This window comes from Cricetulus griseus, chromosome 3 (genome assembly GCF_003668045.3).
Source record: "Cricetulus griseus strain 17A/GY chromosome 3, alternate assembly CriGri-PICRH-1.0, whole genome shotgun sequence".
NCBI lineage: Eukaryota > Metazoa > Chordata > Mammalia > Rodentia > Cricetidae > Cricetulus > Cricetulus griseus.
The window spans coordinates 159,396,267-159,417,394 of record NC_048596.1 but is presented as its reverse complement, the minus strand read 5'-3'; the positions used below and the strand labels follow the sequence as shown (position 1 = coordinate 159,417,394).

General features: G+C 47.3%; 2 protein-coding genes across 3 annotated transcripts; one reads left to right on the top strand and one right to left on the bottom strand.

Moving 5' to 3' along the window:
- Positions 1 to 2,283: 2,283 nt before the first annotated feature.
- Rtbdn (retbindin) lies at positions 2,284 to 6,466 on the top strand. Its single transcript, XM_027406254.2, has 5 exons — positions 2,284 to 2,452; positions 3,450 to 3,594; positions 3,715 to 3,816; positions 5,028 to 5,124; positions 6,238 to 6,466. Exons 1-5 carry the CDS (start codon positions 2,284 to 2,286, stop codon positions 6,421 to 6,423), a joined length of 699 nt encoding a protein of 232 aa, XP_027262055.1. The 3' UTR covers positions 6,424 to 6,466.
- A 1,987-nt stretch (positions 6,467 to 8,453) lies between these two features.
- On the bottom strand, positions 8,454 to 21,051 carry Rnaseh2a (ribonuclease H2 subunit A). Of its 2 annotated transcripts, none has more exons than XM_027406255.2 (10): positions 20,851 to 21,051; positions 19,290 to 19,495; positions 17,142 to 17,562; positions 16,856 to 16,927; positions 16,604 to 16,730; positions 16,414 to 16,501; positions 10,752 to 10,889; positions 10,560 to 10,647; positions 8,769 to 8,882; positions 8,454 to 8,653 (listed from the first exon to the last, which is right to left on the bottom strand). In XM_027406255.2, the coding sequence occupies exons 3-10, from the start codon at positions 17,266 to 17,268 to the stop codon at positions 8,469 to 8,471; spliced, it is 939 nt and encodes a 312-aa protein (XP_027262056.1). In that variant the 5' UTR covers positions 17,269 to 17,562; positions 19,290 to 19,495; positions 20,851 to 21,051; the 3' UTR covers positions 8,454 to 8,468. The 2 variants fall into 2 exon arrangements, with proteins under 2 accessions (XP_027262056.1, XP_027262058.1); XM_027406257.2 differs by having other exon boundaries at positions 8,759 to 8,882; positions 20,851 to 21,045.
- Positions 21,052 to 21,128: the final 77 nt, after the last annotated feature.

Genomic DNA, 21,128 nt, shown 5'->3' with positions numbered 1-21,128 from the left:
GGTTAAGAGCAGTGACTGTTGTTCTAGAGGTCCTGAGTTCAATTCCAAGCAACCACATGATGGCTCACAGCCATCTAAAAAATGAGATCTGGTACCCTCTCCTGTCATACAAGGAAGCAGAACACTGTGTATATAATAAATAAATAAATCTTTAAAAAACCTCACCCTCTTCAATCATACAAATATATATTTGGGAAAGACAGACTCATCAAATGCAAGTACACTAAAAAAAAAAAACCAAAAAACAAAACAAAAACAAAAAAACAAAAAACCCAGGGGCTGGAGAGATGGCTCAGCCAGCGGTTAAGAGCACTGTTTGCTCTTCCAGAGGTCAATTCCCAGCAACCACATGGTGGCTCACAACCATCCGTTATGAGATCTGGTGCCCTTTTCTAGTGTGCAGATATATATGGAAGCAGAATGTTGTATATATAATAAAAAATCTTAAAACAAAAACAAAACAAAACAAAACAACACCAACATCCCTAGTTCCAAAACCTAGGGATGCTCAATAGTGCACAATTTCCACCCAACAATAGATAAATATCCCAACACAGCTCAGAGGTGCATGAAAGCCATGCCATGCATGCCCCCTTCTCCAGAGCTCTCTCCCTCGACTGGTTCTTCATCGTGAGTGAGTCAATTCTGTGAAGACTAAGACTGCTTTATCTTGTATAAGTGTACTCCCAAAACCCAGTACAGAGTTGGGTGTTGTGTTTTTTTCTCCATTTTTATTTAAATTAGAAACAAGATTGTTTTACATGTCAATCCCAGTTCCCTCTCCCTCCTCTCCTCCCTTGCCTCCCCCCCCCATGTTTGTTTTTGAGGCAGGGATTTTGCTGTGGCTGTCCTAGAGCTTACACTGTAGACCAGGCTGACCTTGCACACAGAGATCTGCCTACCTCTGTCTCCCCAATGCTGGGATTAAAGACGTGTGCCACCATGCCCGGCTTCTCGGACTGTGTGTTTAATAAATGTCTATTGGCCAGGTGTTGGTGTTTGCCTTTAATCTCAGCACTTGGGAGCCAGAGGTAGGCAGATCAGCAGATCTCTGTGAATTCAAGATCTACAGAGCAAGTTCCAGGACAGCCAAAGCTACACAGAACCCTGTCTGGAAAAAAGCAAATAATAATAATAATAAAATATAAATGTCGGGGCTGGAGAGATAGCTCAGAGGTTAAGAGCACTGGTTGCTCTTCCAGAGGTCCTGAGTTCAATTCCCAGCAACCACATGGTGGCTCACAACCATCTGTTATGAGATACGGGATCTGGTGCCCTCTTCTGGTGTGCAGATATACATGGAAGAAGAATATTGTATACAAAATAAATAAAATCTTTAAAAAATATATGTCTATTGGATTAATGGACAGAATGCTAAAGAACACAGATTTACAACAACTGTAGGAAGGCACAATAGCCTGCACCACATACACTTGAAACTACCCACCCAACAGCCAGTCTCTCACACAACGGAGAAGAGAAACATGCAGGGTTACCCACACATTATAGAAAACAGAGACAGAGCTCAAACCCCAAGCTTAACATAGGGCAAACTTGTCGATATAAATTCACCAGTCCCAAGAGCTCCTGTTTTTGTGGCTGTGGGGGTGGGGCTTTGGAAAGCCCCGCCCCTGAGCCAAACCACACCCCCTTCAGTTGCCATTGGGGCCTTGTTCTGTTGTTCTGAGGTGTCTCAGCAGCCCTTATACTCCAGCCTGATAACAGGTGAGTGACAGGGCATAGGGAGGTGAAATCTTGTCTCTCATACCCTTGTTTTCCTCTGCCCAGAAGCTTTTGGTACCTATTGGCAGAACCCCAGCCCTGCCACAGTCTGCTTGGTATTAAAGGTCCAACTCCCCCCCCACCACCCCCCACCCCGGGGTGGAAGCTCCTAAGCCGATTGTGAGCTGAGAGAAGGTGACTGTGAAAGGCATGAGAATCGGGGCTGGGCTGAAGAGAGGAAGTCCTGGGTGGAAGAGAGGCTGGGAAGAGCTGAGGTGGTCCTGTTGCTCCGACGGAAGTTAGTATCAGAGAGCAAATAGGGTGAGATTGTTCGCATGTGTGGTTTAAGCTGGGGTGGTGTTTGGGCCTGAAGGAATGTGTCTGCTGGGAGGGGCTCTTGGATGAGACTCTCCCTAGGGTTCAGAGAACCCTTGCCGTTGCCTGGCCTCCTTCTGTATTGCCCATCCTTGGTGCTGCCTGGTACCCACCAGTGCCAACTTGAGCCTCCAGGACACTCACACCTTGTCCCTCCATATCAGCTGGTTCTTGTCTCAGGTGAACATGGCCAACAAAGGCCACTTTCAACCCAACATCCTGAACTGGGCCCTTCGACTGATCCTGGCATGGATCTTCTTGGTGGCCTGTGGAGGAAGCCACCCTCTGCAAGCTAGGTTCTGGGAACACCCTGGGCTAGCAGCCAATGTGAGCACAAGCCAGCTGCACCTAGCAGGTGAGCATCTTATCTCATTCCTAACACCCAGAAGCCCCACTCAGACCTTCCTTGTAAGAGGGGCTTAGAGTAGCAATGAGAGTGGGTAGCCAAGGCTAGTGATGAAGAGCGCTGGTTAACAGCCTAGACTCTGGGTTCCAGACTGCTGGGTTCCAGTCCCACATCCACACCTTGTTGCTCTGTGACCTTGAGTGAGTCAGTTGACTTGGGTAGAGTTAGGTGTGGTGATGCCCACCTGTAATCCCAGCACATAGAGGGTGGATGTAGGAGGGTCAGGGCTTCAAGGCCAGCCTCACTTACCTACGGAGTTAGAGGCCAGGCTAGACTACCTGAAACTCTGTCTCAAAATAAACAAACAGGGCTGGTAAGCGGTCTCAGTGGGTAAAAATGACTGCCACCAAGCTCAACAATCCGGGTTAGGTTCCTGGAATCCACATGATCAAAGGACAGAAATCAACTCCTGTGACTTGTCCTCTGACTTACACACACACACTGTGGCATGTGAGCAGTCACACACAACAAAGAAGTTAAATACAATTCTAAAAATTAGTAGAATGTGTGCCTAAAATGGGGAATGCCCTAGATCCAATCCCCAATAAACAAACATGAAATCACAGACCTAACATACAGGTGTTGTGGATATTAAGCATATAAACACTATGCCACCATTTAGAAACACAGATATAATCTGATTGTTATGAGTGATAGAGCTATTACTGCTTGAAGCTGCATTTCACATAAAAAAAAAAAAATCTGCAGCAATGGGAATTGAACCTAGCCACCATTCACATGATAGTGAGAGTTATACCACTCACTCCTAGAGGATTATTTTTATTTTCTGCCAGGATCCCTCTATGTTGCCTAGCCTGGTCTTAAATTTGAGATTCCCCCTGCTTCAGCCTCCAAGTGTTTGGGGTTACAGATCCATGTCATTTCTTTCAAGAGTAATCTTTAAGGCTTTCCTCTTTCAGATGGCTGATAAAATTTCTGTTATCAGGGCACCCTCAGCCTTACCGGAGGATCCAAGATCCTGGTTCACAGACATCACCAGTGCCAGAACCTTGCTGTACCTCAGACAAAGACAGACCAGAGGCACCAAGCCCAGGGGTCCTTCTAGAGAGCTGCGGTGCTCCAAGCCCAGAGTGAGTACTGCGCCCTCTAGCCTGTCCCCTGTTCTCTGCCCTATTTGCCCTTGCCTGGGGTCAGAGCCCTAAGTCCCCCTGAGGATTGTGCCCCGCCTGCCCTGTGTCTCCCACATCCAGATGTGAATTATTTCTGGGACATCTTCTACGTACCCTCCGCAATCGCTTCCACCCTCTGTTGCTTGGAATGCAGCCACTCTGCCCAGAGGTCTGCCAGATTTGGTAAGAGAGGCGGGGACAGGGGCGTGCCCTAAGGTATGAGCATGTCAGAGGGTCCTAGTTTGGCCCTAGAAAGCCAGGATGAAGTCTATGGGGAGAGATGTAGTGTGTACTAGTGAGGTAGAAAGGGTAGGCGCTGCCGGGCGTTGGTGGCGCACGCCTTTAATCCCAGCACTCGGGAGGCAGAGGCAGGCAGATCTCTGTGAGCTCGAGACCAGCCTGGTCTACAAGAGCTAATTCCAGGACAGCCTCCTCCAAAGCCACAGAGAAACCTTGTCTCAAAAAACCAAAAAACAAAAAAACCAGAAAGGGTAGGCGCCCGAGAATGACAGCATTTAGAGCATGAAAGAGTTGCTCGGAGGGCCAGGAATGACTCTTAGAGGAGCTAAAACAGGAGAGAATGCAAGGAGCTGGTCACAAAGACGTTATCTGGGCTAGAGAGATGGCTCAGTGGTTAAAGAGTGCTTGTGTCGTTCCCCCCCTTGCCCCCCCCAGGACCCGAGTTCAGCTCCCAACACCCACGTCAGGTTCACAGTTGCTTGTAATTCCCGCTCCAGGGGATCTGATGTCTTTGGGAACACCCCTGACACCAGCACTAGTGTGTGTATACAAAATGGACACACATAACTTAAAACTAGTTTTAAGCATGGTGGTGGTGCATGCCTTTAATGCCAGCATTCAGAAGGCAGAGGCAGGTGAGAAACCCTGCCTTGAAAAAACAAAATAAATTAAAAATAACTTTTTTTTTTTTTTTGGCTTTCTGAGACATGGTTTCTCTGTGTAGTTCTGGCTGTCCCAGAACTCACTCTGTAGACCAGGCTGGCTTTAAAATCACCGCGATCTACCCGCCTCTGTCTCCCGAATGCTGGGATTAAAGGCTTGTTCCCACCACTGCCCAGCTTAAAATAAAAATTTTAAAGGGGAAGGGAGTGGCCACTGTGGTAGTGTTGATGGCCTGTTATACTAGTACTTGGGAAAGAGGATCAGGGGTTCAAGGTCATCCTTAGACACAAAATGGCTTCTAGACTAGCTTTAGACCCAGCCTCACAGTAGATTAGATGGTAGATCTGGGAAGAAGTGAACCCTGCAAGGGCTGGGTTGGGCTTTTGAAGGAATGTGGCCTGAGAGGTGAGGCTATGGTCTGAGAGCAGGACAAAGGTCTTTAGAAGCCAACTGGCTCCAAAGCTCTAACCCATCTTTTCTCACACACCCAGGTTCACCACCTGTGAAGCAGATTTTACCTGTGGACTGACTTGGCTGCAGCCCTCTGGGAAGAGAGGCTGTGAGTCCAGTTGTCGTACCTTTGGGCAGGTGAGGAACACAGGGTGAGGGTACAGATGAGCTCTATACTATAGTCTGGGGTATTAACATGCTCCAGCACCCAGATTCCTGGTGTCTTTTAACTAATTAGATACTTTGTGTTTTTTTGTTTTTTGTTTTTTTTTTTTTTTTGAGCTTTTGGAGGCTGTCCTGGAACCCATTCTATATACCAGGCTGGCCTCCAACTTACACAGATCCAACTGGTGATGCCTCCCAAGTACTGGTCTTAAAGGTGTGTACCACCATCACCGGGCAAGATAGGAACTTGCTACAGAGCTCTTATTATGCTGAAACTCACTATGTAGACCAAGCTGACCTTGAACTCTTGGAGATCCACCTGCCTCTGTCTCTCTAGTGCTATTAATCCCTTTGAGAGTGTGGGTTACACATTCAGTCAAGCTTTGGAGCTATCCCGGCACTTGCTCTGGAGACCAGGCTGGCCTCGAACTCACAGAGATCCGCCTGCCTCTGCCTCCCAAGTGCTGGGATTAAAGCTTCAATCTATTTTTTAAAGACTTGGTTTTATTCTGTGTATGAGGGTTTTGCCTGCCTGTATGTGCAACACCTATGTACCTGGAAGAGGTCAGTACAGGATTCAGAGTCCCCTACATTTGGAATTATGGTTATGAACTACCAAGTGGGTGCTGGGAATCTAACCTGGGTCCTCTGTAAGAGCAGCCAAAGCTCTTACCGGCTGTACCATCTCTCTAGTCAAGTGCTTAGCCCTATCTTTCTTTTTAAAACATTTTCTTTATTCATTTATTTTTTACATGCCAGCTTAGCCCTATCTTAACCTTACGTAGCCCCTAGGCTCATGCTCCACTCTTTCCAAAGACCCAGCCTCGGTGTGGGATGTGTGAGTAGGGAGGGTCCCAAGAGCCCACTGATTCCAGACTCTCCTTCCAAGTTATTGTCTTTGCCCTGGGTTCTCAGCAGGCCCAGGAAATCTGTTGCCCCTCCACTGGCTCTGGCCCTGCCGAGACCAACCAGTCCCTCAAAGGAACAACCAGACCCTCCCCCATTGCCCAGGCCACACCCCAGGACAGAAGACCCTCCCCAAGGCCTCAGGTTCCACCCTGACCCTGACCCCACCCTTTTTCCTAGACCTTCACTAATGCTGAAGACTTGTGTCGCACGGCTCTGGGCCATGCTGTGGTGGCAGCTCCTGGCTCGCGTCACTGTCTCAACGTCTCCATGTCCTCGCTGCGAGCCCGCCGCTCTGGCTCCTGGGTCTCCAATGCTGCAGGCAGTGGCAGCGGCAGCAGTGGCAGTGGGGACAGCCCCGAGTAGACACTGGCTTTCAATAAGTGTCCCTTCTCTGGACCAGGAGCAAGAAGCCACCTGAGTCACACACCTCTCCCAACCAAGCCCCACGCCAGGGTTGCCCAGACAGGCTTCCTATCCATTATCCTAGAAATGCCCAACTCTCACTTACTTTGCTGTTTCCCAGAATAAAGTTACCACTTACACCATCTATACAATGTGGCTGCTGCTTGGTGAAACAGTTGGTGAGAACTGCCAAAAATGATAGTGTCAGAGGGGAAGAGAAAGGGTGAGACAAAGAGACCAGTAAAATGGCACAGCAGGTCAACTCTGACGTCCTATTATGTTCTAGCCCCAGAATTCACGGTAGTAAAAGAACCAACTCCTGAAAGTTGTCTTCTGACCTCCACATTTGCAGTGGCCCGAGTGCTCCCTTTCCCCAAAATAAATAAATGTAATAAAATAACTTTTGGCTTTGAGTCAGGGTCTCATTATGTAGACCTGGCTGGCCTCTAACTTAGAGATCTACCTACCTGACTCCCAAATGTTGGGATTAAAGGCATGTTTCGTCACAATAGCACAAAAAATAATAGAAAAGAGGACTGGAGAGATGTCTGTGCTGTAAACAGCACTGATGCTCTCCCAGAGGACCTGATTCCCAAGCCCACAAGGTGGCTCACAACCTTCTCTAAGTCCAGTTGCAGGTTATTTGGTGCCCTCTTCTGGTTTCACTGAGCATTGCATGTATGTGGTGAACAGCCGTACATACAAGCCAAACTCTCTCTCACTCTCTCTCTCCATGAGACAGGGTTTCTCTATGTAGCCCTAGCTGTCCTGGAGCTCATTCTAGATCAGGCTGGCCTTGAACTCACAGAGATCCACCTGCCTCTGCCTCCCCAGCGGGATTAAAGGTGAGTGTGCCATCACAGCCTAACAACACCTTTAATTCATCACTCAGGAGACAAGAGAAAGGTGGACCTCCGTGTGTTTGAGGCCAGCTTCTTCTACAAATTGAGTTCTAGGAGAGCCTGGGCTACATAGAGAAATCATGTCTTGAAAAAAAAAAAAAAAAAAGACAAGGGCTGGAGAGATGACTTGGTGATTAAGAACACTGCTGCTCTTCCAAGATTCAGTTCCCAGCACCCACACGGCAGCTCACAACTGTCTGAAACTCCAGTTCCAGGGGATCTGACACCTTCACACCAATGCACAATAAAAATAAAGGTAAATTAAAAAACATAAAGTATAAAATAAAGCCGGGTAGTAGTGGCACACACTTTTAGTGCCAGCACTCAGGAGGCAGAGGCAGGTGGATCTCTAGGAGTTCAAGAACAGCCTGGTCTATATGGTAAGTTCCAGGACAGCCACAGCTAAGGGCTATGTAGTGAGATGGTCTCAAAACAAAAGAAAGATGTGGGTTAGGAAAGTGGTTAATAGCATACAGCACCCCCACACAGAATAGGCCATAACTGCCTCTAACTCCAGCTCTAGGGAAATCTGAAGCCTACAGACTTCAAGGGCACCTACATTCGTGTGTGCATATTCGTGTGTTTCTATACCCACCCAATGACACATACACATACACAAAAATAATTTTAAAATCTCAAAAACAAAAGGTGGGGGGCTGGAGAGATGGCTCAGCGGTTAAGAGCACTGCTCTTCCAGAGGTCCTGAGTTCAATTCCCAGCAACCACATGGTGGCTTAAAAAACCATCCTTTATAAGATCTGGTGCCCTCTTCTGGTGTGCAGATGTACATGGAAGCAGAATGTTGTATACATAATAAATAAATAAAATCTTTAAAAAAAAAGGTGGGCATGGTGGTGCATGCCTTTAATCTCAGCACTAAAAAGGCAGAGGCAGGTGGGTTACTGTGAGTTCTAGGCCAGCCTGGTCTACATGATGAGTTCTAGCAGACTAGGGCCACAAAGAGAAACTTTGCTTTAAAAAAAGTTATCAAACTGTACCAATCTAGAAACACCTATTCTTTGACGATGAGTCAGCGGCTAGCCACAGGCATACTCCTATCAGACCTTAGCCACAGAGCACACCATTTCCTCTCCTTGAACAGCTTTAATTCCCAAGTAAGAGGGGCGGATTCACACATTTGCCTCTAGAGGCTGTTGGCTGCCTCCAGACCTCGCTCCTGGAAGTACCTGTGGGGGATCTGCAGGCGGCAGGCCTGAGGGCCCTGGCTAAGGAAGTAGGATGTGATCCTTCCAGGCTGCCCAGGGTCCTCCTCAGCGGCTGAGTCCTCCCTGTGGAGGAAAGAAATGACACTGGCCACTTTCCATGGGGTTGAGGGGACAAACCACGGCTTCACTCCCCCTCTTATGCCCCCTCAGCTCCCTCAGACCACGAACCACGTGACACCTTCAGCCTCCTTTTCCAGGATGGCTTGGGCTGTGCTCCAGCTGAACCGGACAAACTGGGGGAAGCCAAACACGGGGTCCACGTGTTTCCTCAACCAGGCTTTTGTCTTGGGATCTAGGGAGAGAAGTAATGGTGACAGCATCTGAGTGTCAGGTGACAGTCACATGCCACCTTCATTCTCAGATTTTTTACTTTGTTTTGGAGACAGTTTCACTATGTAGACCAGCCTGGCTATCCACCTGCCTCTGCCTCCCGAGTGCTGGCAGGGTGTGTCTCTTTGGCTCTGTGAGCACCGGGACACCCTCCACCGTCCTAAGTGCCCTTCTGTCCCGGGTGTTTCGTACAGGTAGGTGTGTCTCACCTGAGCCTAAGAAGTCTGGGGAGGTCAGGTAGTGTTGGCACACACCTTTATTCTGGCACTTGGGAGGCAGAGGCAGGTGGATCTCTGTGAGTTCGAGGCCAGCCTGGTCTACAGAGCTACACAAAGAAACCCTGTCTCAGAAAAAAAAAAAAAAGTTGCTTTGGGGTATTTCTGAGATAAGTGCAACAGTCATTAAATTAATTTTTTTGTTTTGGGACAAGGTTTTGCTATGTTGCCCAGGTTAGCTCCAAACTTTCAATCTTCCTGCTCCTGCTTCGGGATAAGAATGCACTATTGTTGCCTAGCTTAACTCTTAGAGCAGATGTGTGTGAACATTCCTTTCCATAATGGAGGGGACTGGAGTTTCAGTACAGAAAGAATAGGAAATGAATCCATGGCCCACATTCCTTCCACTTTTGTTGTTTGTTTTAGTTTTTCCAGGCAGGGTTTCTCTGTGTAGCCCTGGCTGTCTTGGAACTTGCTTTGTAGATCAGGGATTAAAGGTGTACACAGCCACCATCACTATCACCGCCACCGCCACCAAAAATTTTTTCCTTCTTTTTTTTTTTTTTTTTTTTTTTGGTTTTTCAAGACAGGGTTTCTCTGGGGCTTTGGAGGCTGTCCTGGAACTTGCTCTTGTAGACCAGGCTGGTCTCGAACTCACAGAGATCCACCTGCCTCTGCCTCCCGAGTGCTAGGATTAAAGGCGTACGCCACCAACGCCCAGCTCTTCCTTCTTGTTTTTAATACTTATTTTAAAGTGTATGCATGTGTGTCTCTCTGTGTGTGTGAATGCAGGTGCCCTTGGAGGCCACTGAATCCCCTGGAGCTGGAGTTACAGACAGTTCTGAGCTGCCCAATGTGGGTGCTGGGAATTGAACTCTGCAAAAGCAGCTCTTAGCCACTGAAGCATGTCTTCAGACCTCATTTTGTCTTCTGAAAATATTTCCTTTTATTTTACGTATGTGTACCATATGCTTTGTGGCACCAGACACACACATGGTGCACACACATACACACATTCTGGCAAAACCCATACATATAAAATAGAAGTTTGTTTTATCTTTTTAGGCAGGGTCTCTATATAGCCCTAGCTATTATGAAGCTCGCTATGTAGACCAGGATGGCCCCAAACTCGTGGAGATCCTCCTGCCTCTGCCTCCAGAGTATTATAAAGGATTTTTTAAAACTTAAGGGGCTGGAGAGATGGCTCAGAGGTTAAGAACACTGGCTGCTCTTCTAGAGGTCCTGAGTTCAATTCCCAGCAACCACATGGTGGCTCACAACCATCTGTAATGAGATCTGGTGCCCTCTTCTAGCCTGCAGGCAGACATGCAGACAGAACACTGTATACATAATAAATCTTAAAAAAAAAAAAAAAAAAAAAAAAAAAAAAAAAAACCTTAATGAAAAGAATGCCTTCAGCTCACCATTGGGATAGCCAGAGCCATAATCAGAATCCAGATCCTGTAAACTCTCTACAAACTGCCAGTTCTTCACAGCTTGGTCTCGAGCCACCTGCAAGCAAGACAGTAGCTTAGTGTCTCCTTCCTCATAGGGATCCTGCCTGTCCCTATACAAGAGAGATGCAGGGAATGGGCACTGGCCATCAGGATGCTAACCTTGGCAAAGATGCTTGCAGCACTGACCACAGGGAACAGGGAGTCTGCTTTGGCCTTGACTGTCACCTCCATCCCTGGAAAGCGCTGTTGCAATCGAGCCTGGTATGTCTCTGGCATTCCTACAGTGTCTACAAATACCTGCCATGGTGACAGGAGGATGGGAAGAAATGTACTCATTTAACAAACAGCAGGAAAAACAACTATAAAACATGCAGTCTTCTATTCTACTGAGAACAGAACCCAGGGTCTTACACATGCTATACAAACACTAGCAAACTAAGCTACCGGCCCAATACTGTTTAATCCTATGTGTATGGGTGTTTTATCTGCGTGTATGTCTATGCACCATGTGTGCCTGGGCCTGAAGAGGACAGATCACCTGGAACTGTTGGAAGCCCCTATTAAGGTGCTGGGAATTGAACCTGGATCCTCTGAAGAGCAAACAGTGCTCTTTAACTGCTGAGCCATCTCTCTAGCCAACTGATTTTTTACTTACTATACAATTCAAGGGATGGGGAAATGGCATAGCAGGTACAGATCCTGGCACTCCATACTGATCTTAGTTAGAACTTCAGTCCCCATAAAGGTGACAAGAGAAAGCTGACTCTGCAGTTACCCTGACTCTCTGGGCATGCCATGACATGCATGTCAGCACTCACACATACACCACAAACAAAAGAAATGTTTTGGGTATGTTTTTAATTCAGGGTCTCAGTCTGAGCTCTGGCTGGCCTGCAACTCATTACGTTGAATAGCCTAGCTTCAAACTCAGAGATCAGCCTGCCTCAGGCTAAAGGTAGGTGCCTCTATATGTGGCATAATATACATTTGTAAATTTTTAAATTTTAAATGTATAAGTATTTTGTCTTTATTCGCATGCTTGGTGCCTGCAGATGCCAGAAGAGGAACTGGAGTTAGTTTTTAGTCACCATATGGGTGCTAAGAATTGAGCACAGATCTTCTGTAAGAACAATAAGTGCTCTTAATTGTTGAGCCATATCTCTAGCTCCACAGTTTTTTAAAAAATGATTCTATCAGGGTAGAAGCCCTCTATGTTACACCAACAGCACTGCCAAAAACAATGGTCTCAGCCTTCACCTAATAGAGTTCCTGTTTAGTGACCTCCCAACAATAAAATTATTTTGTTGCTACTTCATAACTAATTTTGCTACTGTTATGAGTCAATGTAAATATCTGATATCCTCACAGGGGTTGCAACCCACAGGGTGAGAACCACTGGCCTAAATCAAGATATGCTTTCTGTAACCATGGTGTAGGCTTTGAGCACTCAGTGCTCACTGTCATCCGAGGGGCTGAGGACAGCCTGCACCCTGAATACAACCCTTGCATTTGGGCTGGGGATATGCCTCCATAGGCAGAGTGCTTGCTTGCCTGGCATGCTCAAAACCTGGGTTCCACACCCAGGGTCATATTCCTAGCTTTGGTGTCACAGGCCTGTCATCCCAGCACTTGGAAGATGGAGGCAGAGGTCAGGAGTTCAGGGATACCTGCATATGGAATTGGAGGGCCAGCCTTGCTATGTGATATCCCTGGAGAGTTGGCTCAGCAGTAAAGAGCATTTGCTGCTCTCAGAAGACCTCAAGTCAGTTCCTATACCCACATGGTGGCTCAAAATTATTTGGAACTCTAATTGCAGGAGATCTGATGCCTTCTTCTGACCTCCATGAGCACCATGCGTGCATGTGACATACAGACATACATACATACATGCATGCCTAACTACATACATACACGCATGGATATATACAAAACAGTCATACAGTTCATTAAATAAAAAAAAATTTTCATTTCACAGGGACTGTCTGCTTTTCAGAAAGCAGAGCAAAAGGGCTGGGAGAGCTAAAGATAGGACCAGTGTGTTGATGGGATTCCAAGTGTGGGGTGGACCCTGACATAGGACAGAAGCCAGAATAAAGTAGAACTGTGGAATCACTCTGGACCATTGGAGGCTTAGGATAGGGAGGTTGGAGCATACATTTAGAGCAGGAATAACCAAAATCTGGTTATTGTGCTAAATTTGCCACTTAAACACTTCCTGAATGAAATCTTATTCACTTTTTGTAGTGTGGACACCAAAGAAGCCAGCTCTCTCTCCATCAGGTGGATTGAACTCACATTGCCAGGAGTTCTCATCCACTGAACCACCTTGATGCTGGAGAGTAAACTCAGGACCTTGGGCATGGTAGGTGCAGCCTATTGTAGAATAATCTTTCTGTACACTGCAAAGATGTGTCTCTGCCAAAGTGCCTTCTTATTGATTCAATAAAGAGCTGAATGGGCAATAGCTGGGCAGGAGGTACAGGTGGGGACAGCAGACACAGCAGACACTGGGAAGGGCAGAGTTGGGGCATGCCAAGGACAGCATTGACATTACAAAGTAAAGGTAAACGAGCCACTCAAAAGTACATTAAGCCAGTGGTGGTGGTGGTGGTGGTGGTACAGGCCTTTAATTCCAGTACATGGGAGGCAGAGGCAGGCAGATCTCACTGAGTTTGGGGACAGCCAGGACTGTTATGCAGACAAAACCTGTCTCGAAAAACAAAACAATAAAAAGTAGGTTAAAAGAAATGGGTTACGTTAAGTTATGGAGCTAGTTAAGAAAGAAGCCTAAACTATTGGCCAAGCTTTCCTAAGAAATCTCCATGTGGTTATTTGTGAGTGCCTGAAGGACAGAAAAAATCTGCCTACAACAGCCTCCACTGCTGGCCTGAAATGCTGACCCTCATATACAAGCACATTCAAGTGGAAGCCAGGTCACTGTCACGGCTTTTCCTCAATTGCATTTCAAAAGTAGCTCTATAGCTAGACTACAGTAAACAGCCAGGGTGGTGGCTCACACCTTTAATTCCAGCTCTTGGGAGGCAGAGGTAGGTGGATCTCTGTGAGTTCAAGGCCAGACAGAAATATATATTCAGACCCTTTCTCAAAAACCAAACAAAACAACAACAAAAACAAAAAACTCTCTGGGATTAAAGGTATGAGCTACCAAGCCAGGCCATATCCAACTGATTAAAACAAACAAACAGATTAGAGAATGGCTCAGAAGTTAAGAGTACTCTTCCAGATGACCCAGGTTCAGTCTCCAGCACCATATAGTGGCTTCCAACTATTTCCAGTTCCAGGACATCCCATACCTACTTCTGGCCTTTGTGGGCACCAGGCAAAACACCCATAAACAAATGCTTAAAATTTAACATTTTTTGACATTGTTGAAGGGTATGAACTACCACTGCATGCAAGTCACAGAATAATTTCTAGAATCGGTTCTCCTTCTACCATATAGAAGGATCAAACTCAAGTCAGGCTGGGGTGCAAGCGCCTCCCCACTGAGGCATCTCAACAGTCCCTAACTCATCATTTTTTTTAAGTAACCAATAAGTACTTTAATTCCTTTTTTAAAAAAATTTATGTGTTGGGGCTGGAGAGATGGCTCAGTGGTTATGAGCACTGACTGCTCTTCCAGAGGACCTGGGTTCAATTTCCAGCACCCACATGGCAGCTCACAAATGTCTGTAATTCCAGTTCCAGGGGACCTAACACCCAATGGCAAAACACCAATGCACACAAATAAAATATAAATTTAAAAAACAATAAATTTCCCAGCACTAGGGAGGCAGAGGCAGAGGCAGGCGGATCTCTGTGAGTTCGAGGCCAGCCTGGTCTCCAGAGGGAGTGAGTGCCAGGATAGGCTCCAAAGCTACACAGAGAAACCCTGTCTTGAAAACCACTCCCCCCAAATAATAATAAATTTTATGTGTAAAGGTAGGTGTATTGCTTGAGGAGGCCATAAGAGGACAAGACCTGGGGCTGGAAAGATGGCTCAGAGGTTAAGAGCACTGACTGCTCTTCTAGAGGTCCTGAGTTCAATTCCCAGCAACCACATGGTGGCTTAAAAAACCATTTGTTATGAGATCTGGTGCCTTCTTCTGATGTGCAGATATACATGGAAGCAGAATGTTGTATACATAATAAATAAATAAAATCTTAAAAAAAAAAAAAAGAAGAGGGCATGACCTGCCTTGGAACCAGAGTTAGGTAGTTGTCAGCGACCCTGTGGGTGCTGGGAACTCAACCCAAGTCCTCTGAAAGAGTAGAGTCAAAGTTCTCTCTAGCCCCAATTTTGTTTTTTGAGACAGTTTTTCTGTGTAGCCCTGGCTGTCCTGGAACTTGATCTGGAGACAAGTCTGGCCTTAAACTCAGAGATCTGCCTGCCTCTGGCTCCAGAGTGCTGGGACTAAAGGTCCCAGCACTACCACCCCAGCTGTTTACTGTAGCCTGGCTTTTCTTTTTCCTTGTTTTGACTTTTGAAATGGGGTTTCTCTGAAGCTTTGAAGCCTGTCCTGGAACTTTATCTGTAGACCGGGCTGGCCTTGAACTCACAGAGATCCACCTAACTATGCCTTCTGAGTGCTGGGATTAAAGGCATGAACCCCCCACCCTCACCCTCACCCTCCCAACCCTCAACCCCAGCTCTAGGGTGACTTTTGAAGGACAACTGAGGAAAACCCCTGACTGTGACCTCTGGCTTCCACCTGAACATACATGTACATTTTTATTTATTAGATTGCTTTGTTTATTTATTTATTTATTTATTTATTTATTTATTGGGGGGTGTCTCTCACTAAACCTGGAGCTCACCAATTCACCTAGATTGGCTAGCCAGTAAGACTTCAAGATCCGGGCTGGAGAGATGGCTCAGAGATTAAGAGCACTGACTACTCTTCCAGAGGTCCTGAGTTCAATTCCCAGCACCCACATGGTGGCTCACAACCATCTATAATGAGATCTGGTGCCCTCTTCCCGCCTGCAGGCATATATGCAGGTAGAACATTGTATACATGATAATTTTTTAAAAAATCTTAAAAAAAAAAAAAAAAAAAGACCTCAAGATCAGCCCGGTAGTGGTGGCACAGGCCTTTAGTCTCAGCATTCAGGAGGCAGAGGCAGGTGGATCTCTTTGAGTTCGAAGCCAGCCTGATCTACAGAGCGAGTTCTAGGATAGCCTCCAGAGAAACCCTGTCTCGAGAGAAAAAAAAAAAAAAAGACTTCAAGATCTTTCCTTGTCCCAGCACCGAGATGAGATTTGTGTCACTGTGCCTGGCTTTACAATGGGTGCTATGGATTTAAACAAAGGTCCTCACAATTGTTTTAGACAGGGTCCCACTGTGGATGGATGTCCTGGAACTCAAGAGATCTGCCTGCCTCTGCCTCCTGAGTACTAAGATTGAAAGGTGTGCCACCATGGCCTTCATACTCATGCTTTTGCAACAGACACTTACTAACTAAGCCACGGAGGGTCTCCATATACACCCTGAAGTCACAATTCCTTCCTCTACTATGTCCAGCCTTATTAAAAAAAGAAAAAAAAAAACAAAAAAAACAAAACAAACAACCAAACAGGGCTTCGGGTAGTCCAGGATGACATCAACTCACTCTGTAGCTAAGAGTGACCTTAAAGTCTTGATCCTTCTGCCTCCACTTCCTGTGCTACTACTCTGGCTTTGTGCAATGCTGGGATGGAAGCCATGACTTCATGCATGCTAGGCAAACAATCTACCAAGTGAACTACATGCCCAGTTTCAATTTTTTAAAGCCCCCTTTAATCAGAAGGTGACCAAAGGGCTGCGACCCAACAGCTCACCTGGGTGACATTCACACCCTGATCCAACGCATACTGTATCAGCCCCGCAGCTGTATCATGGGACAGGGAGTTGAGGTTGTACTTGACGCTGTGGTTAGGGATAGAACTTAGTCAACAACACCATCCCAGATGCAGAACCCAGCCAACTTGTGTTGGTTGCTCTTCCCCCACCCACGCAGAGGCCCCTCACCGCCCAAGCATGCTGGTAGAGATCAGGTTTGGAGACAGAATGTCCAAAGCCCAACCCACAAAGTCTCCGTCCTCCTCCATTTTCGAAAACAGCCTCTCCCGTTCATTCTCTGTCAAGGTCTTTGAGTCTGAGAAAAAAGTTGAAGAAAAGGGGAGCAGCTCGCTGGTCCTTTCGGCTCCTGCTTCCTCCATCTCACCTGCCCTCCTGCACATAGCCCGGAACCCCAAGTGTAGACATTCAGCAGAGGCTCACCTGCCACTTTCAGGGCCTCTAGATCTGCCAGGCGGGACAGGGGGCAGTAACAGATGGCGTAGACCATGGGGCCTTGGGAGGGAAGAAGTCACATTTCTGAGAGCAGGGTTCCAAGCAGTAAACACCTAAAAGCCTCCTGCCTGCCTTGTGCCATCACCACCACGGCCCAAGGACATTCCACTATCACTCCCGGGTCCCAAGGCCGTGCTTGGGTCCCCACTCCCATCTCCCTGCAACCACACCCCTTTCACCACGCGCCTCCCGGCCTGCCGCCCGAGGGACGCACCAAGCACCGGGCCCCGGCCCGCTTCATCCACGCCCAGGACGCACGGCTCCTTGAGGCACACGGCGGGTACAGGAGAGCTCAGGCGACAGCGGCCCGTATTGTCCTTCTCCAGCTCTCTGAGATCCATGCTGCCTCAGCGACAGCCCACAGCTTTACAAAACTGCAGGCGCAGGTCCCAGCGCGCGTTTCCCGCGAGTGCCGTTACCGCTCTCGATGCTGACCAATTGGCGCGCAGGACCCGCCCCCGAGGCGCCCGCCGACGCGGTACTTTTACGCAGGCGACGCTGTCGCCGCTGCCGTGCCTTCTTCTGGGACTTGTAGTCTTCGAGAGCTACCACTAAGGGAGTAGTTTGTAATCGAGGGTGGGCGGGGTTGCTTCGCAAGCTCCGCCCCGTTGCTGCTGGAGCCAGTCCCTCAGTGACTGATGTGTGAAGAGAAATTAAGATGCAGTTCAGGTGACGGTTTTTGTTTGAAATAGTTTCGCACAACGCCCAGGCTGCCTCCCTCGAAGTCACTATGTGGCCTAGTACGACCTTCTACTCATAATCCTCGTGCCTCCACCTCCCTAATGGTGGGATTACCAGCCCACACTCAATTTGACTTTTTTTTAAAAAAATTAATAGATCAAATATCAGATAAGCAGTAATGGTGCACGCCTTTAATCCCAGAATTCGGGAGTCAGAGGCAGTCGGATCTCAGTGAGTTCGAGGCCAGCCTGATCTACAATATCAGTTCCAGAACAGTCAGGACTTTTATCTGTTACCCAAAGAAACCCTGTCTCAAAATAAATAAATAAATAAAATAAAATAAAAAGGGCTGGAGAGATGGCTCAGAGGTTAAAAACATTAGCTGATCTTCCAGAGCTCCTGAGTTCAATTCCCAGCAACCACATAATGGCTCACAACCATCTGAAATGAGATCTGGTACCCTTTTCTGACCTACAGACAGAACTCTGTATACATAATAAATAATTTTGGGGGGAAGGATTTTCGAGACAGGGTTTCTCTGTGTAGCTTTGGAGCCTACCCTGGCACTCGCCTTGTAGACTAGGCTTGTCTTGAACTCACAGAGATCTGCCTGCCTCTACCTCCCGAGTGTTGGGATTAAAGGCATGCTCCACCACCACCCAGCTAAATAAGTAATTTTTTAAAATAATAATAAAATTAAAACCAAGCAAAATAACAAATGATCAAATATCATTGCACTTTTGGTCTCACTGGGTCCTGATCTCCCACCTGCCATCCAGGTTTGTACTGGACATCTGTCTGTTTCTTCACTTTTTTTTTTTTTTTTTTTTTTGCCAGCAATTAACTGTGTTTCCCTGGCTGATAGTCTATGCTCCTAGTACTAGGTGTCCCAGATTAAACAGGGCTCAGGCCTTTTGACTCAGATTTCCCAAAACCCCTCTGTCAAGGATCCTGCTGCCTCCAGAGCCTGTTCCACAATTCCATCATATTACAAAGCCTTCTATACCACTATTATAGATGCCAGGCCCCCGAAGATTCCCATTTAGGGTCAGCTCATACCATGCAGGCTTCTTTTTCCTCCCCTTCCCCCACTCCTCTCCTGCTCTCCCTAGTTTAGGGAACCCCACATCTCCCAGACACCTCTGGCACTCCAATCACACTGCTTTCTTGTTCTCTCCATCGATGGGACACAGGTCCTCCTTTTGTGTGGAGTCTTGTTTCTCATCAAAGCCATGGTACATCCTCTGAACCCCAGTTCCTCTATCATGGGCCTCTTTGGTACCTCCATCTTCTCTTCAACCTTTTCCTTTTCTTCTTTTGCTTTGAGGACAGGGTTTCATGTAGCCTTAAATGCCCTGACCTTGCTATGTAGCCCAGGTTGATCTTGAATTTTTGATCCTCCTGCATCTGTCTTGAGTGCCTGAATCACAGGCACTCAACCAACCACAGGCATGAACAACATGGCTCACTCCTACCAACTTTCCTTGGTTTCTCCCTAGTTTTCAGAAAGACTCTTGTGTCCAAATCAGCTGCCTGGTACAAATCACCAGCCTTAAGCCTCAGACTTTGGGCCCCAGTACTCACCTCATACTAGCCACTACCTCACTTCTTATCTCCCTGACTATGCCTGGATCATCCTGTCAGTCCTCACTGATTTTCATTGCCTCCTCTTTCCACTCACCTCTGCTCAGACCCTCCAGTCGCAGTCCATTGGTTTGCAAGATGAGCAATCCCGTTGCCGGCAGGGCCTCAACTGTACCAAGTTCGATGGGTCCATGAACACGGGGACTGGGTCTGTACCCAGCACCTCACGGCTGCGTTCCTGTTTGCCCAGATCGCAGAAACAATGCCACTTTCCCCACGGGCCTAAGATTGAATCTTCCGCTCCTGGAGATGGAAGTGAACATGAAAACCCAGTTGGGGTAATTAACTCCATTACGGGGGACTTGTCCAGGGAAGGACAATGATAAGGAACCTAGTATCAGCTGGTATTTGAAGACTTTGCTGCCTCTGTGTGGGGGTGATCCAGAAAAACAAACCACTCTGTCAGGTTGACATACATGAGCTGCCCACAGCTGCAAATTAACACCTCTAATCTGTGCTGGCCTGCTCAGTTGTGAGTATGGACACTCTGTCCTTCATACCCGACATCCAAAGTTGACTCTTGCCCACTGCCACCTGACTGGCAGGACTAACACACCGCAAGATAAACAATATAATTGACACAATGAATTTACTTAAAGCCACTGGTGCTCCACTAACTTGTAGCAACAAAGTAATTTTTATGCTCAGGAACAGCTACAACTTTTTTTTTTTCCCAGTGTAGTGCTAAAGGTAAGATTTAGCCCAAGGCCTCACACACTCTGGTCAAGTGCTGTACCACCCCTGACCTACATCCTAACAGAATTCCTTTCCTTTCCTTTCCTTTCCTTTCCTTTCCTTTCCTTTCCTTTCCTTTCCTTTCTTTCCTTTTTTTGCTTTTTTTTTTTTTTTTTTTTTTTAATCAGAGTCTCGTGTACTCTAAGCTGGCCTCTAATTCCTTTGGTAGCCGCAGATGACTCTGAACTTCAGTTCCCCTGACTCCAGCTCCCAAATACTATGATTGCAGTGTGCACTGCTTAGTCAGTGTTGGGGAAGGAGCAGGACTTTGTTGCACGCTGGGCCAGTGCTCCAACTGCTCTAGCTACTAGTGCAGCAAAACCCTTATCAGAACTCACCGAGGGTGGTGCCTCTTACCCTTCCTCATCAGATCTTTGCCAAATGACATCCTCCCCTTAGGCCTTTGTTTATTCCCTCTTCCTGGGACACTGTTACTCACTCAGTCTTTGTAATTTTGACTCTGCTAGTCATTCCGGCTGTATTGGTTACTACCATCTTCACCACACCTTGCGGACATCTCAAGCTGACTGGACAGTTTCTTTCCCTGTCTCCACCCTGCCTAGCACTATGTTTATAGTCTGCTTATTGTCTCCTGAATAGTGCTAAATGTGTATATTACAATTATCAGATGACCAAGGAAGCTGCAGAGCAAAATTTTCAGTAAAGTGAAAGAAAACAAAACAAAAACAACTCACAGATGAGAAACCAACACACTCAGAGAAAAGTGGCCAGTCCCAGAGGACACGGCCTGTGCTGAGCTGGGCAGAGTCGAGACAGGAGGGTCTATTTGTAATCAGCTGACTAAGTGAGGCCTTTGGGGGCACCTTTTCAAATCGTCACTCCCGCCACCTGCTAGTTTTTACCCTTTTTTTGCTGCAGCCTCAGCAGCTCCAAGGTGTCAACTTTGCCCTGCTGGCCAAAATACTGGTAGTCTGGGTCTACCTGAGTAGGGGACACCAGACCCAGGAGCACTAGAGGTGGCAGCAGCAGAGCCAGCAGGCTCCGGTCCATGCCCGGACTCCAACCGACCCCAACGCGCCCCGGGGCCCCAGGCCCGCGTGGATCCCACAGCACAGACAATCCCGGCGTCCGCAAAGGCACACCCCACCCATCCCTTGTGCAAGCGCGTGGGCCGGTCCGC

What these genes read in the sequence shown, in the direction of transcription:
- Rtbdn (XM_027406254.2), top strand. Translation starts at nt 2,284, where the DNA reads ATGGCCAACAAAGGCCACTTTCAACCCAACATCCTGAACTGGGCCCTT. An exon ending in TGCGGTGCTCCAAGCCCAGA is followed by an intron (nt 3,595 to 3,714) that starts GTGAGTACTGCG and finishes TCCCACATCCAG; the next exon opens with ATGTGAATTATTTCTGGGAC. An exon ending in CCAGAGGTCTGCCAGATTTG is followed by an intron (nt 3,817 to 5,027) that starts GTAAGAGAGGCG and finishes TCACACACCCAG; the next exon opens with GTTCACCACCTGTGAAGCAG.
- Rnaseh2a (XM_027406255.2), bottom strand. Translation starts at nt 17,268, where the DNA reads ATGGATCTCAGAGAGCTGGAGAAGGACAATACGGGCCGCTGTCGCCTG. An exon ending in GGGCCGGGGCCCGGTGCTTG is followed by an intron (nt 16,928 to 17,141) that starts GTGCGTCCCTCG and finishes TTCCCTCCCAAG; the next exon opens with GCCCCATGGTCTACGCCATC. An exon ending in CCTGGAAAAGGAGGCTGAAG is followed by an intron (nt 8,654 to 8,768) that starts GTGTCACGTGGT and finishes TTTCCTCCACAG; the next exon opens with GGAGGACTCAGCCGCTGAGG.